General features: G+C 58.7%; 1 protein-coding gene across 10 annotated transcripts in view; it reads left to right on the forward strand.

Annotated features, from left to right (window-relative positions):
- The first annotated feature begins 11,905 nt into the window (after window positions 1–11,905).
- The window catches only part of FGFR2 (fibroblast growth factor receptor 2), an 84,319-nt gene continuing 81,907 nt past the window's right edge, over window positions 11,906–14,317 (forward strand). For all 10 annotated transcript variants that reach the window (XM_081158309.1, XM_081158312.1, XM_081158311.1 and 7 more), the window contains exon 1: window positions 11,906–12,107. In XM_081158309.1, coding sequence (XP_081014435.1) covers window positions 11,951–12,107 — 157 coding nt within the window. In that variant the 5' untranslated portion in view covers window positions 11,906–11,950. The remainder of the gene's footprint in view (window positions 12,108–14,317) is intronic.

Here is a 14,317-nt window from a genome sequence, read left to right on the forward strand (position 1 = left end):
CCGGGGAGGCTGACTTGGCAACAGCGCTGGGATGCTATTGTGTTGACTCCCAGGAGGAGCGGGTCACATTTGCAAGATGGATTATCAGACCGGGACAGGGAGAGGGTGCAATTTCTTGCCTGAAAATTGCTCTTCCTCTGAGCCTCCCAGCCGCCGAGTCAGCACCTTGCTTTCTCTCCGTTTCTCCCTGGCAGGGTTGAGTTTTACACCCGCATTTCCTACCAGGAAGGCTATTCTGCCAGCCAGGTGGGCAGCTGGGTCTCCAGGGTGGCCCGGCCGCTTGACTCTCCATCTGTAATTGGCTCAACCTGCCAATGGGCGCGGCACCTGAGGGGCAGCCGTCTAGAACAGGTGGAGCTCGAAGAGTGGCCAAGGTGTGAATCTGGGGAGCCCAAGAGAAGGGAGGGGATGTCCCAGCAAAGGGCTGGAGGTGAGGCTGAGCTCCAGGTGGGAGAGGGACCGGCAGGAAGGCAGGTGTGGCTTCTCGGGCTCCTCTCCCCCACTGCTGGCCCTGCCCATGCCCAGGGTGGCCCAGAGTGTGCAAGGCCAGCTGCTGCTATGGATGGAGCGCCGGCCGAGGTGAGGCCCAAGCCCGGCCTTGAGCCCTGTTTTGATGGGCACAGAGGATTCCAAGGCCCATTCCTGGTCCCCAGAGGCCGGGACAAAGCCAGGAGAACCTGAGTTGCATCACGGTGAGCTCACTGGAATGACTCCCTAGGTGACACTGAGAAGACCTTTAGAAAAATGAGAGCAAACGCTCTGCCCTACGCAGCCTGAGCTGCTCCTGGAGGCAAGTCCACCAGAGTGGTGGTCACGTCCCAAATTCACAGCCTACCGCTCAGGGCAAAGGCTGAGCATCTTGCCCACAGCCCCACAGCAAAGGGAACCAGCAGGAAATGAGGCCAGGCCGAGGACGGGGCTGGAGAGCGCGGCCGAGTCCCCGCGGCCTGCGAATGGCCAGTGGAAACGCACTGACCACGCGCCCTGCGGCCCGGCTCGGGGACCCCAGCCGCAGACGCGCCTCACCCTGGTCGCTCGCGGGCTCAGGCGGGGGCAGGCGAGCCCTCCGGGCCGGGCGCCTCCGCGGTCCCGCGGGGCCTCCCCACGCGCCCCGCGCCGCGCGGCCTCCCGGGCGCCCTGTGCGCGCACCGCCCCCTCCGGCCACACGGGGGCGCTGGCGCCCGCCGCGCGCCGCCCCGCGCAGAGTCCGGAGAACAAAGGCGGCGCCGGGACCTGCGGGACCCGAGCCACCTGCTGCCCCGACGGCGACCCGGCCCCCAGCCCCCGACCCCCGCGAAGGAATTAATTTTTGCGCAACGCTGCTCTTAGAAATCAGTTAAAGGAATTGCTTCCCCCTCGACGGCCTTTCTCCCCAGCCTGGGGACAGAGTTCAAGAGCCCTGGGACCCTCAGAGGGCTCCTGGGTTTGCGGGTTTGCAGTGCGTCCGGCTCTGTATCCTTCGTCTCCTTCCCGAGTTTGCCAGGATCCCGCAGCAGCATCTCTCTCCCCTTTGGTTTATTAAAGTGAACTCCTCGCGTTTGGACGAAGTAGGGGGTGCGTCGCACACCAAACGCAGAATCCCGGGGGAGCAACACACCGTGGGCATCGGGCGCACAAGGAGCGGCGGCCTCCCCCACACCGCGAGGTCGGCCCTGGCCTGAAATGGCTTCTTTTCTCTAACTTCTAAATATACTGCAAAACCCTATGTAAATGTGCCCAGAGGCCTTGATTAGGAGGCCCTGAAGAGGCTAAATGACAGTCACCGTCTACCAGCAAGTGCCCGCTGAGGGGCTGTTAGGCATCAAGGCAGCTGAACGCACTGCCCAGGGCGCCCAGGCAGGGGCCAGGGCCCGGAATCCAGACAGGCTGGGCTTCCAGGTGTTACAAGTTAGTGGTTTCCAATCAACCCTTCTCCCCCTAAATGGTTGTCCAAGGTCAATGTCCATGGGCTTTCCCACCGGCACTGACACGGCGGTTCAGCAGGCCTCCCTTCCTCTGGGTTCAGGGCTCTGAGCCCACAGAATCGAGTGCCGCAGGATTTGAGGGAGCCCGAATCCTCACGGAGGGGAACTTAGGGCCTGCAGAGGCTCCCACGGAGACCAGGGCTAAAAACCACCTGCCTGTTTTCTCTCCAGTCTGCTAGGAGGTGCTGTGGGTGGAGGCCGCGGTTGAGTGCAGCCTGGGGGTGGTGAGAGGGCACGGAGTCTTGCAGCCAGGCAATGACGTGCCATAAATTGCCCTTAAGCAGCCGTGGGCCAGGGATTAGAGGACTTCTCCGGTAGACAGGGGTCAACAGCAGTGTTCCTAGACTATGGTTTCAAAATACTTTAAAGTGGACGTTGACTTCCTGTAACCTGGTCGCTCTTGGGTGATAGGTAAACGACAGCTTCTCAGTTTCTCTGGAGACAGGGGCTGCTCAGAGGGGCTGGAGAGCACAAATTTATCTTTTAAACTAGAAGGAGCCCTCAATTATGCAAAAGTGGGTGAGACCAGGTGGGGGGAGTGTGTCCAAGGACTTTCCCAGAATCACATAGTTAGTTTTTGACAATATTGGGATAAAAACACAGGTCTTGGGCACCCAGTCCTCTTTCTATCGCCCAATGTTGCTTGTCAAGTATTGGGCATCATGGGCATTGGGCATGTAGACATTGGGCATTGTGGACATTGGGCATGGGGACATTGGGTATGTGAACACTGGGCATCATGGGCATTCGGCATGTAGACATTGGGCATTGTGGACATTGGGCATGTGGACATTGGGTATGTGAACACTGGGCATGTAGTCATTGGGTATGTGGACATTAGGCATTGTGGACATTGGACATTGTAGACATTGGGCATGTAGACACTGGGCATTGTGGACATTGGGCATGTAGACATTGGGTATTGTGGACATTGGGCATGTAGACACTGGGCGTTGTGGACATTGGGCATGTAGACATTGGGTATTGTAGATACTACATCTGGCTGATTTGGCCAACCACTGAATCGATCGATTTTCCCTCACTTGTTCAGATTGGCAGATGCTGGGTGGGAACTTGCAGCATGGTGGGGATGGGGGTGGGGTACAAGGGGGCAGTATTGAGCCAGAGGAGAATTTCCTCAGTTTCCCCTCTCCCAGTCTCTTTGTAACAATTTTTGCTTGTCCTGAACCAGAATGCAGTCAAAGTTTCCCAGTTGCCCCTTCTTTGTGTTTTGAGTAACAGACCTGGTTACCCAGTTGCAAGTAGCAAATGTGTGGCAGATTTTTAAGCTTTAATTTCTCAGCTTTTAGCAATTCTTCAGAATTTTCCATTTCCATTTCTTTCTATAATATCACTAGGAATCATTATATGAACCACAAATGTTGGCCCTTAATTCTTCCCATTTTGAAGACTGCAAACTTAGCCGGTGAAACTGTAGGTGTGGGAAAGAGGTGTCGGCCCATCTTATGCACCTGAACTTGAAGCTGCTTGGAAACAAATTCCTCTTGAGGCACTTGGAGAAAGAATGGACTAAACCCGTGGTGAGCAGGTAACTGTTCTCTGGAAATAGTAACATTTTGGGAGGCAATGAATTCTGCTCAAAATATTTCAGTTGTGCACTGAGTTGAATCACCTAGAAAGAGCCATCACCTGGCATGGGTTGGTGGACGCGGCCGACTTGCTCTGGTGGCCCCTGGACTGAACCCCATCTTGATCAGGACACCAGACTTCTCGTTGCCCAGCCACGAACCAGTGGGGTGGCCTTGAGCCCATCAGTTCTCTACTCTGTGCCCTGCTTTCCTCCCTTGTACATGTGGGGGTCAGTTTGATGGTTTAATACACACTTCCTCACCTTTGGGCCTGATCTCCTTCGGAAGACTTATCCATGTCACTCAAGCGACCTGGAAATGGGGTCAACCAACCCTAAGACTGGGGCATAGAGGCTGTTTTTATTCAGAGGCTCCTCTTGTTTTTAAAGAGGCTCTTTCTTTGGGGCTGAATTGTTCACCAATGTTGTTAAAACTGCCTTCTATCTGGCATCACCTCCTGTCTCCTTTGCCACCCCCAGGACTGCTGCTGGGGGCAGTGGGTACCAGTGAGCATTGCTTTTCCTTCCATTGCAGGACTCACGCTACCTGCTGAGGCCACGTCTCATCTCAGGTGGGTCTCGTGTCGGTACCACCAGGCCTTTCAGCTGGGGCCGAGGGGTGGGGTGGAGGGAATGGGGAATCAGAAGTTAATGGCCCCAGACTCTGCTAAAACCAGGCTCATAATAACATCCAGGTGGCATCGGTGGGTTCTAGGACCTTCCCTGGAACCCTTCCGTCTTTCCAATGGTCCCAGGAGGAGGGAATTATAGACTCATCATAATAAGAGCTTAATAATGACCATAGGAAACCCATGGCATTTCCCGTGGGCCACGGCGTTTCTCTAGAACCGTGAGGGGCATCGAAATAAAAGAGGTCTTGTCAAACGTCGGTTCACTGAATCCCTCCGTGACCCTTTAAATCAGAGTGGGTACTCTCATTTACCTCATTTCACACCTGAGAAAATGGAGGCTCAGAGAACTTACGTACCTTGCCCAAGGTCACACAGCCTTTGAGTGACCAGAGCCACACCTTGCCTGTGGAAACCCAAGCCCTTGGCCTCAGGGGGAAGCAGGACATGGAAGGACTCTGTCTCCAGGCTTCGCGCTGCAGTTCTAGGTTCCGAATCACTGGCGATGGTCAGTGCTGGGCCCCACGGCTTGGCGTCAGTGAAATGCCATAAGCCCCCTGAAGGTGGGACCGGGCTGTCGGGGCCCAGGCCCCGCCCCTCATCCCAGGACCACGGGCTCTGACCACAACCCTTGGGCTGTTCAGTCTCTCTCTCCGGTCAGATTCTTCTCTTGTGCCCTGGGCATCACTGAGATATAGCTTCAAGCTTGAAATTCACAGTGTTGCAGGGAGCTCAGAACCACATTGGGAGGCTTGTTAGCCCCTAATCAGCCTTTATTTTCTAACTTCTCTGTAGGGCGAGGGAACAGCCAGCCATTAAAAAACAAGTTATTAAAAGAGAAATCCCACATCGTTGAAGGGAGAGGCAGTGGTCCCCACCCCATTCTTTTCCCCGCCCGTAACCAGCGGGCTAACGGCACGGCCTGTGTCCGGAAACTGCGGGCCACTGGTGTTCCGCTATCCTCACTTATTTTTTATTATTTATTGTATTTGTTGGGGTGACACTGGTTAAGTTTTTTTTTTTATTGTTGACATTATTACCGATGCCCCCCATTGGTGTCCTGTTTTCTCTCATCCATTGATGGGTCATCACTGGACAGAATGAAAGAAGGGCGTCTCGAGGGCTTTGGGGGGAAAAAAAAAAAGATGACTGCTCAGGACATTTTGCAAAGAGGGGAAAATTGTGAAGAAAGGGCCCCCAGCGGGGGGAGGGCTGGTGAATGCAGCCTTGTCTGGCAGTTCTTTCAGCTGAAACCTGGGGCCAGCTCTGTGTTCAGTTCAAACTGTCACCTTCAGTTCTCGCTGGCTTTCCTGCCCTCGGCCCTGAACCTCAGCAGATTGGGGCTTATTTACCTATTCACGCCCGGCCGTGGAGGCTCATTAATAGGCTTATTAGCAGCACCATTCACCGGAGGCCATTGACACGGGGGTTCCAGCACTTGAAGAGGGGAGAGAAAAAACTGGAGAGAGACTATTTTCTCATTCAGGAGCCCGGCTGCTGTGAAAGCTTTCCTGGACCCTCCCAGCTTCCTTGAAACCTAAATATGATGAAGAATTAGTGTTTTGTGTTTTTTTGTGTGTGTGCGTGTGTGTGTTTTAAATTCCAAACATGCTTTTACTTTTCTCAGAACTGAGCAGCTTTCTGCTGTGGGCTCCTCTCACTTAAACATGGACACTGTGAAGGGAAAGGGGGCTCTTGATGAATTGGTGTCTTTTCATCCCGGTGAAGAATAAATCCTGGAAACTGCGCCTGGACACTAAAGTGGGTGCTCGTATTTGTCATTTTCAGGGGACGGCTCCCTTTTTATTCAGGGTGCACAAAGCAGTTGGTGACTGGGCGTGGGGACGGGGCTTCCTGCACCAGTAATTTATGTGAGAATGTGTTAACAGCGTTTTCAGCGGCTGATGGATATGTTGTCACAGGACGGGACGGACTCTGTCCAGTGGCCGGTTGGTGGGAATATAAAGCTGGAAGGGGCCAGCCTCGTTCCCAGCAGGCCGATGGACACTCATCTCTTCCTGTGACCCGGGGTCTGAGAACTGGAGATCTATTGGTATGTTCAGAGCAACCCGGGGAGGGGGGAGTGGGTGGCGGACGGTCCCCTGGCTGAGGAGCCAGTTCATGAAAAGGCCTGGGACTGACTCGGGTTAGAACCTTGACCAAAAAGCAAACCCTTCCCCAAGCACACAGACTGATCATCTTCCTTGAGAATCAGGGGATTATTTGTGCTGCCAAATTTCCAAAATACAATTCCGAACCCATTTGCTTCAAGTGTTTCGCCGGATTAGATATTCCTGGCTCTCAAGTCATTTACATAAAAAGTCGCCTACGATGTGTTCCGAAGGTAAGTGAGCGCTTCTGGGCCTAGCGAGCTTTTCGGAGGAAAAATGATTGAAGGTTTTAATCTGTAGGGTCTTGAGCTTCAGCAGGAGTGCGCAGGTGCTGGGTGAGGGAGAGGAAGCGTATTAAAAACAAACGATCGCCGCGGCCCGCGGGCCTGAGCTGCGGGAGCTCCTCGGGCGGGGAAGGGCGCGGGCCGGGCTCGGGCTCAGGGCGCGCGGGCTGCGGCTCCGCCCCAGCAGGGGGCGCGCGGGAGGCGGCCGGCGACGCTCCACCGTCGCATCGAGGTTTCTCTCCCTCCCCTCCCCCTCCCCTATCTCAAAATCAATAAAAAATATCTGGGGGAAAAAAAATTATCCAGCCAAGTGAAAAAGGTAAATGGAAAATATGAAATTTAACAAGTTGCAACTTGTTCTTCAGTTGAATCTAAGATTCCGAGGGAGCTGACTTGCTCAAGGTCAATCGGGTGGTGTTTTTTTTTTTGTTTTTTTGTTTTTTAGCAGAACTGAGTCTAATTTAGGATATAATTTCTTTTTATTGATCCAAATACATGGGACTAAACAACACAGTTCTGGTTGCATTTCTGGCCCTTTCCAAGGGGTCGGCCGCGGGGCCCTGGGCAGATCCGCGCTCTCCGGCGCCCGCTGCTGCACCTCCCGCAGCGCCCCCGCAGGACCCGCTTCCTCGCGTTCCCAAGGGCAGGACAGCGCCGCGTCCCGCAGGCATTCCCAGCAGCCCCCCCCCCCCCCGAAGCTGCGGCGGCACAAAAGCCTCCCCCGGGGCCGAGAGGGGTCCTTCCCGCGTCCCCCGAGGGGTGCGGCGGGCGTCCTGTCGCTGGTTTTCCAACTTGAAGTAAAACCGCGGGACGCAAACGCCGGGCGAACGGCCGGACAGTCAGAGCCCCGAGGAATGGACGGGCCACCGCCCCGCACCACCCGCCCCGCGCCGCCCCGACCCTCGCCTTCCCGCGCCGCCCACCCCGCACTGCACCGCCCCGCGCCGCCCGGGCCCGCGCCTTCCCCGCCCGCGTCCCGCTCCCGCAGCTCGCGGGCTCCGGGGCGGCGCGGAGCCGGCTGCGGGGCGCGGCGCTGATTGGCCGAGCGGGCGCCGCCGTCCAGGAAACGGCTCGGGTTTCAGCGGGGGCGTGACCCGCGGGCGGGGCGGCGGGCGCGGAGCCGGGCGGCGGGCGCGGAGCGGGCGGTCCGGGAGCGCGGCCGCCACAAAGCCGGGGCGCCGCGAGGTCTGCGCGCGGCGTAGCTCCCCGGGCGCGGCGACTGCTCTCCGGGCTGGCGGGGCCCGGGCGCCCCGAGGCCGCGGATCCGCCGCGCGCTCCGAGCCGCAGCAAGTTGCGAGCGAAGTTTGGGGGAGGAGACGCCGAGCCCGAGCCCTTTCTTCCCCGCGCTCCCCGAGTCCGCGGGCAGCCCGCGGGCGTCATGCCCGCGCTCCTCCGCTGCCTGGGGCGCGCGTGAGGCCTCGGAGCCCCGGCGCCGGCGGGGACCCCAGAACCGCTCTTTCCTTTTGGGAGTTCTCCCGGAGCTCGTCGCGGGCTCCATCCCGACCCACGCCGGGCGCGGGGACAGGACCCATCGCCGAGGAGCGTTGCCATTCCAGGTACTCGCCGCGCCGGGCGCCCGGGGAGCTGGTCAGCGGGGAGAGCGGGCGCGGGGAGCCGGGAGGCCGGTGCGGTCTCCCGGCCGCGGGAGCGGGGCTGGCGCCGGAGGCTGCCCCGGTCCCTCCCTCGCTGGCGGCCTGGGTGTCGGGGGAGCTGGGTGCCTGCTGACCGCTGGGGTTTGGGAAGCGCGTCCCCCACCGCCCCGTCCAGACGCTGACATCTGCCCCTGCCCCTGCCCCGCCGCCCCAGCCCTGTCACACTCCCGCGGGCTCAGTCCCGCGCGCTCCCCGACCCCAGAGCCGGCGGGCGAGCAGCGGGGCCGCCTCGCTGGTGGCACAGCCCCGCAGGTCGGAGGCTCGGAAGGGCATCTTCGGGGTCCCTCACCCCAGGGCCCGGGGATCGCCTGCCCTGCCCCATCCCGGCCCCGGCGGGGGACCCTTCCCCGGCAGGGCACCCCCGGCGTGGGGCGGGCGCCGTCGCCGTAGGCTCGGCGGTGCTCGGGGTGGCACCTTTGGGGAGGGGGCCGCTTGGGTTCTGCGGTGTCAGCGCCGGGCGCCCTCGCACGCCGCGCGCCTGGGGCTAGGGGGCGAGCTGGACCCACTTTTTCGAGTTCGCAGCCGCTGCCGCCCGGAGATGTCGAAAGCGCAGGCGAGTTCCAACTTGCGCTCTGCTTCTCCCAGCGCCGGGCTGCGCTTGGAATCCGCCGGGGGCCCCGCGCGGCGCCGCGAACGGGGGGCCGGGCGCGGGGGTCGGCCCGGCGCCCCCGAGGCCCCGCCGCGCCCCGCGCCGCCCGCTCCCTGGCGAACTCTCCCCGGGCCTTTCCCTCCTCCGCCGGCTCAATAAACCTGCTCTTAAAGGCAAACCTGCTTTCACACTCGGGCACCCATTATGTGTTTGGTGTGAAACGCTATCAACATCTAAAACCCCATTGTCCCCTCGGTCCCAAATCCCTGTAAATCTTCCTCTGGCCTCGACTCATTTTCATCTGAAAAGCCCGTTTAGTTTGAATAGAAAAGCAATCAGGCGCCCCTCTCCCTTTCCCTGGAATGTCAATTAAAATGCAGATTTCTCTGAGCTCTTTACGCGGGAGAAGGGGGGACCCACTGGATATTCCAGGCAAACAAATGAGAGAAATGCTACAGTGAAACCGGGTCGGTGGTGCTGACGGTTCCCCCGGAGCTGCTGCAAGTTCGCCTCCGCTTCCCGCGGTAGCAGAGAGGGGACTGTGGTCCAGGTTCAGCCTGTATTTTGTATTTTTTGAGATTTCAGTATGCTGAGGAATCCGCCTGCTGCCCCCCCCATTTGACCCCTTGATAGCTCCCTCTCCTACTCAGCCTCGGGGAGAAGGGGGGTGCCAGGGAGGCTTTGAGCCTGGAGGTACATCTGCCCCCCTGGGGGGACCTGGGCACCCTCCACCCCCTCACATGGCACTGTTGACTTAAAAATTTAGGAAGAACAAAGCTCAGCGGGGGCAAGCCAGGGGTAGACAGACAGATAACTGTTAGGGGTGGCACAGGCTAAGGAATGCGGGCACTGCGTTGGCTTGCCTTGGGGTGCAGGGGAGTTTGGGGATGTTCTGGTACATTGAGGAGCCCCGCACAGACCCTGCATGGGCACCTCTGCCCAGCCAGGCTCTCAGGATGGTCACTTTGCCTGTCGTTGGGGGCAGGCTTGTGCCGAGGTGAAAACGGACCAGGGAGCCGGTGGTCACGAAGAGCCATCCATCACGCAGGGTGACAACTCCTCCCACGGCCAGGCCGAGAAGAGAGTTCCCTTTCAGGGGGAAAAATAAACACGCCGGGGCTTTCACTGAGGCCCCGACTCCAGGAAGGATTAGGGTATTGAAGGCAGGAAGCCGGGATCGTGGCTGCCAGTGGCATGCTGGGCCTGTGTTCCCAACACGGAACCTCGGGACCTAATTATCCCGCCTAGGAGGTCCCCCTATACGGCGTCCACTCTGGTGAGGGCCGTGCGGACCTGCCACCGTAGGCCTCCGCCGTCCAGAGATTTCGGGAGGGGGCTGGACCTGGAAATGGCTGTAATTCAGGTTTCTGGTGCAGCCTGACGGGATGAATGGATGGCTTGAGACTGAGCCGAGGCCACTGTCCACCTTCCTCTGCCCGGAGCAGAGGCTCCTCTGGGCCGGGACTGGTGGGTGAGGGTGGCTGGGGAGGCAGCCTGGGTTGGAATATGCCGGGATTTAAGATTGCCGGTGAAGTTGCCAGAGGCGGAAAATTCCCATGCATTCTGGAAATGCTGAGTAAATCAGTGAGAATGTTTGTGTACTTACCTCCCCCGTGTGTAGATACTGGGTTAGTTATCTTTGGAGGCTTTTGACTTTACGAGGAAAGAAAAGTTGGGGGAAATCCTCCGAGCTATCTGAGAGCACAGGGTGTGTGTACACACACACGCACTCACACGCATGCACACGCAGGAGCATGCTGGCTTTTGCTGTGGATCTCACCATGTCACGGGGGCTCTCCTTGAAGCAGGGATTTTTTTTTTTTTTTTCTCCTGGGAAGGGTGCAGCACCCTCTTTTCCTTCCCCTAAAACTTTAACCTTTAGTCACGGCTAAAAGGAGCAGTTTCTTTCCTGCAGCTTTGGGGAGGCCCAGGTGGTGTCGAAACCCTCTGTCCTAATTTGAAACATCAAGTTGGCGCGCAGAACGCGTGGGGCTTAAGAGATTTTTATATTAAAGGTCTCGCACCCCCTCTCCCCCAGGTCTTATAAAATGGGGTTCATTCATCGTGTTCACAGAACCCGATTGTTTTAATCAGATTTGCAAAAGTCTGCGCGTTCGGCTCTACCCTTAGGAACGGAGGAGACTGAGCCAGTGTAAAGGCCTTTGAGTATTTTAAGCCTGGAAAATTCCCGTTGCCTTGGGACGGAATGGTGGGCCCAGGAGCACGCCCAGCGCCCCCTTGTAAAATCTCTGCTCTGGAACTGTAGCCAATAGCTGCGCATGTTGGAAGTTGTGGGCCCAGTCACGCGTGACCATGGCTCGCACACGTGCCCCATCCGCAAGCTCCCGGTGTCCGTCCCAGCGCCACAGGCCCGCGCTTCCCCACGGCGCAGAGGGAAGGCGCTGCGGGCCGCGGCCGGGGCAGGGGCCTCGGGCTCGAGCCTCTTTCCAGGTCAGCTGCTCTGAGTGCCCGCAGTCGGTTCATGCTCCCTCGGTGGCTGCCGGTGACAGGCTGCGTCCTCCTGCGTTTGAAAATGAACCTTGACAAGTGTGAGCCGGCGGGAATTTCTGGTCGCTTTCCTGGGATCCTGTCTGTCCTCAGCAGCCGGCCTGGCCCCCCGGCAGAAAGAAGTCTGCGCTCCGGGGGCCTCCGGGGCCCCGCGCTCCAGCCCCACGTGGCCTAGGAGAAGTGCGGGAGGCTTGTTCTGCCAGCCTGGGCCCTGCCCGCTGGCTTTCCTGGTTGCCCTTGCAGCGGAGGTCACCTGGCTCCCGCTTCCCCAGGGCGGCGAGGGCGCGGGCTGGGCCTGCAGAAGCGGCCCCCGGATCTGCCCACAGCCGCGCTCTGCTCTGCGCCCCGAGAGGATGCGTTGCCCACGCGCGCTTCCCGGGCCTGCCCCGCGGAGACCCCGGGGACGCCGAGGCCCGGAGGGTTGGCATTTGCAGACCCTGGAAAAAGGCTGTTTGGGAACCGTCGGAGAAGCCGGCTGCCGTGCGAGCGCGCTCGGGGTGGTGAGCGGCCTTGGGGGGCCCGCACTGACCCCCGACTCTCTCCCCTCCAGAGGCGGCGGACCCCGGCTGCCGAGCCCGCAGGCTGAGGCGTTGCTGCGGCCCATGCGCGCCGGGGGAGCGTGCAGATGGGATTGACGTCCACGGGGGCGTATGGAAGAGCCCCGCGCGGCGGGACCATGGCCGGCTGGGGCCGCTTCCTCTGCCTGGCCGTGGTCGCCATGGCAACCCTGTCCCGGGCCCGGCCGGCCAGCCTGGTGCAGGACACCACCCTAGAGCCGGAAGGTAAGCTACCTCGTTTCTCCTTCAGGGTTCCCAGGGGGGTTTGGGTTTGGGTTTGGGTTTGGGTTTGGGGGGTGTGTCTGGGGAAGTGGCCCTTAGGCCGAGGCCGCGTTGGAACCAGCTGCCCTCGCGCCGGGACGGCCTCCTGGGCGCTCTCCCCGCGCGCCCGGGCCTCGGAGGGCAGGTCCCTGGCTGCCGGGCTCCGGGCGGAGCGTGTGGTTCGGTGTTTCTGGCGCGCGTGGCTCTGCGGGGCGCGGGGCCGGCGGTTCACCTCCGTCCAGGCCCGGAGCCGGGGAGGCGCGCGGTGCGAGCTGCCTGGAGCTCCCGGTGCCCCCGCCGGAGGGAGGGCCTCGCTTGCAATGTACAGAATCTCTGTTTCCCGGCAAAAGGAGCCACTAAGGGAAATTGCCCACATCTGAAATGCTGACTTTTTCATTTTCATTGTCTGAGGACAGAAATAGGCTTCCGAAGTTCAGCCCAGAGACGCTGGACATGTTCGATTTCCTTTTTATGCCGTGGTCATCCGTGATATTTAAGCTGCAGGTTCTGTTTTAGGTAGATTTGAAAGCAAATGTCCCTGGGCACCGCCCCCACCTGTGAGAACTCCTACCAGGGCCTGCCTTGGCTGAATCAGCGTTGGAAATTTAATTTCAAAGGCCGGTTGTGAGCGTAGGCCCAGGCGGAGTTGTTCAGCTGGGCAGGTTGGCCCCTCTCCCCAGGTCCCTCCGTGGCCACGGTAGCCACGCCTCTGCTTGGTGCGGCGTGGAAATCTGTCATCAGCAGGGAATATTGGTCGCTGAGTTATTTTCCGAGTGGTAATCCGAGAATAAAACGGCAGGTCTCAGCACTCATCGCCACTTAATGAACCTGTTTGCCGGGAGCCCACCTGGTGCCTGCTCCTAGTTCTGGGGGCCGCTCTGTCCTGAGTGGCCTGGGGTCAGCACAGTGTTTGGGAAAAGCCCCCTGAGAGGTAGGCTGGGAGAGGACAGGACAGCCGGTCCATGGAGGAGGGCGGAGCTCCGGTCAGAGGTGGGAATGCTGAGCTGGGGCCCGGTGAGACCCTGTGCACCGGTGGGCCACGGACGTTTAGGGCAGATCTTTTTCTAACATGGAGGTGGTCAGGAAGGAAGGGGGAGAGAGAGAGAGAAACGTCAATTTGCTGTTTCACTTATTCATGCATTCACTGGTTGCTTCTTGTAAGTGCCCTGACCAGGGATCGAACCCACAACCTCAGGATGACTTTCTAACCAACCGAGCCACCCGGCCGGGGCCATGCTGATGCATGTTTAAAGGGCTTGAAAGGCTCCTGGTTTCTACAAGTCATGCCTGCACTTCTTTAATTTTGCTAATAATTAAACTGGATGTTTCCCTAATTGCTGGCTTTCCCCTGAGTCCGCGGCTCGGTGCACACGGAGGCCGCTGAGCTGGGACTTCCGACAGTGGGAGCCCAGCCACGGCCCAGGTTAGGGAAAAACTGTCATTTTTCATTTAGGCTTTCAGGGCAGCATTATTGGGAGTTTATTTCAACATAAAATGCAAAATGGTCCTGGAGGACTCCTTTTATCGTGTTTAATTATGGAAGAAAGTTTCAAGGGTGTGTGTACACGCAGGAAGGAGGAAGTGAGGCAGAGAGGGAGACACATGGGGCGGGGGTGGAGTCCCCCCCGTGGTTCTTTGTGTATAAACTTGTATCCAACATTGTATTGGTGAAAGCAGGTCTTTCCCACCTGGATCTGTGGATGCATTGGGGGTTGGGGGAAGGTCCATGAATTCCCTAAAACTGTAGGTCATATTTTGCAAATGTTCTTCCGTGCGTTTTTCTGGGTTCGTAGCTTCTTTGAAGTTTGCGTCCAGGGTTGTGAGAGGTTAAAAAAAAGATTAGTGGAAGGTGTAAAACCCCAGAAGCGGCTTTGGAAAAGCGAACACACTCCTGGGTCTCAGTTTATCTTCCTGCATCTGAGGGCTTGATCCGATGACCTTTAGGGTCCGTTCATTAATGTTAGATGAGCATTAATATCCTCAGAAGCCTTCTGATTACCTACCTCAAAAGGCTGCTAGAGCGTAGCGTGCACTTAGCACAGGGCCTGGCATCTAATAAGCACCCAGGCCATGTTATCATTGTTTTTCCCCGCGAGCCTGGCACAGGCATCCCTTCCCTGCCCCTGGACCAGCCCTATCACTTGTCACCGTGTTGGATACAATGTATCTGGGGT

The sequence above is a fragment of the Miniopterus schreibersii genome (genome assembly GCF_964146895.1).
Source record: "Miniopterus schreibersii genome assembly, chromosome: 14".
NCBI classification, from domain to species: Eukaryota; Metazoa; Chordata; class Mammalia; order Chiroptera; family Miniopteridae; genus Miniopterus; species Miniopterus schreibersii.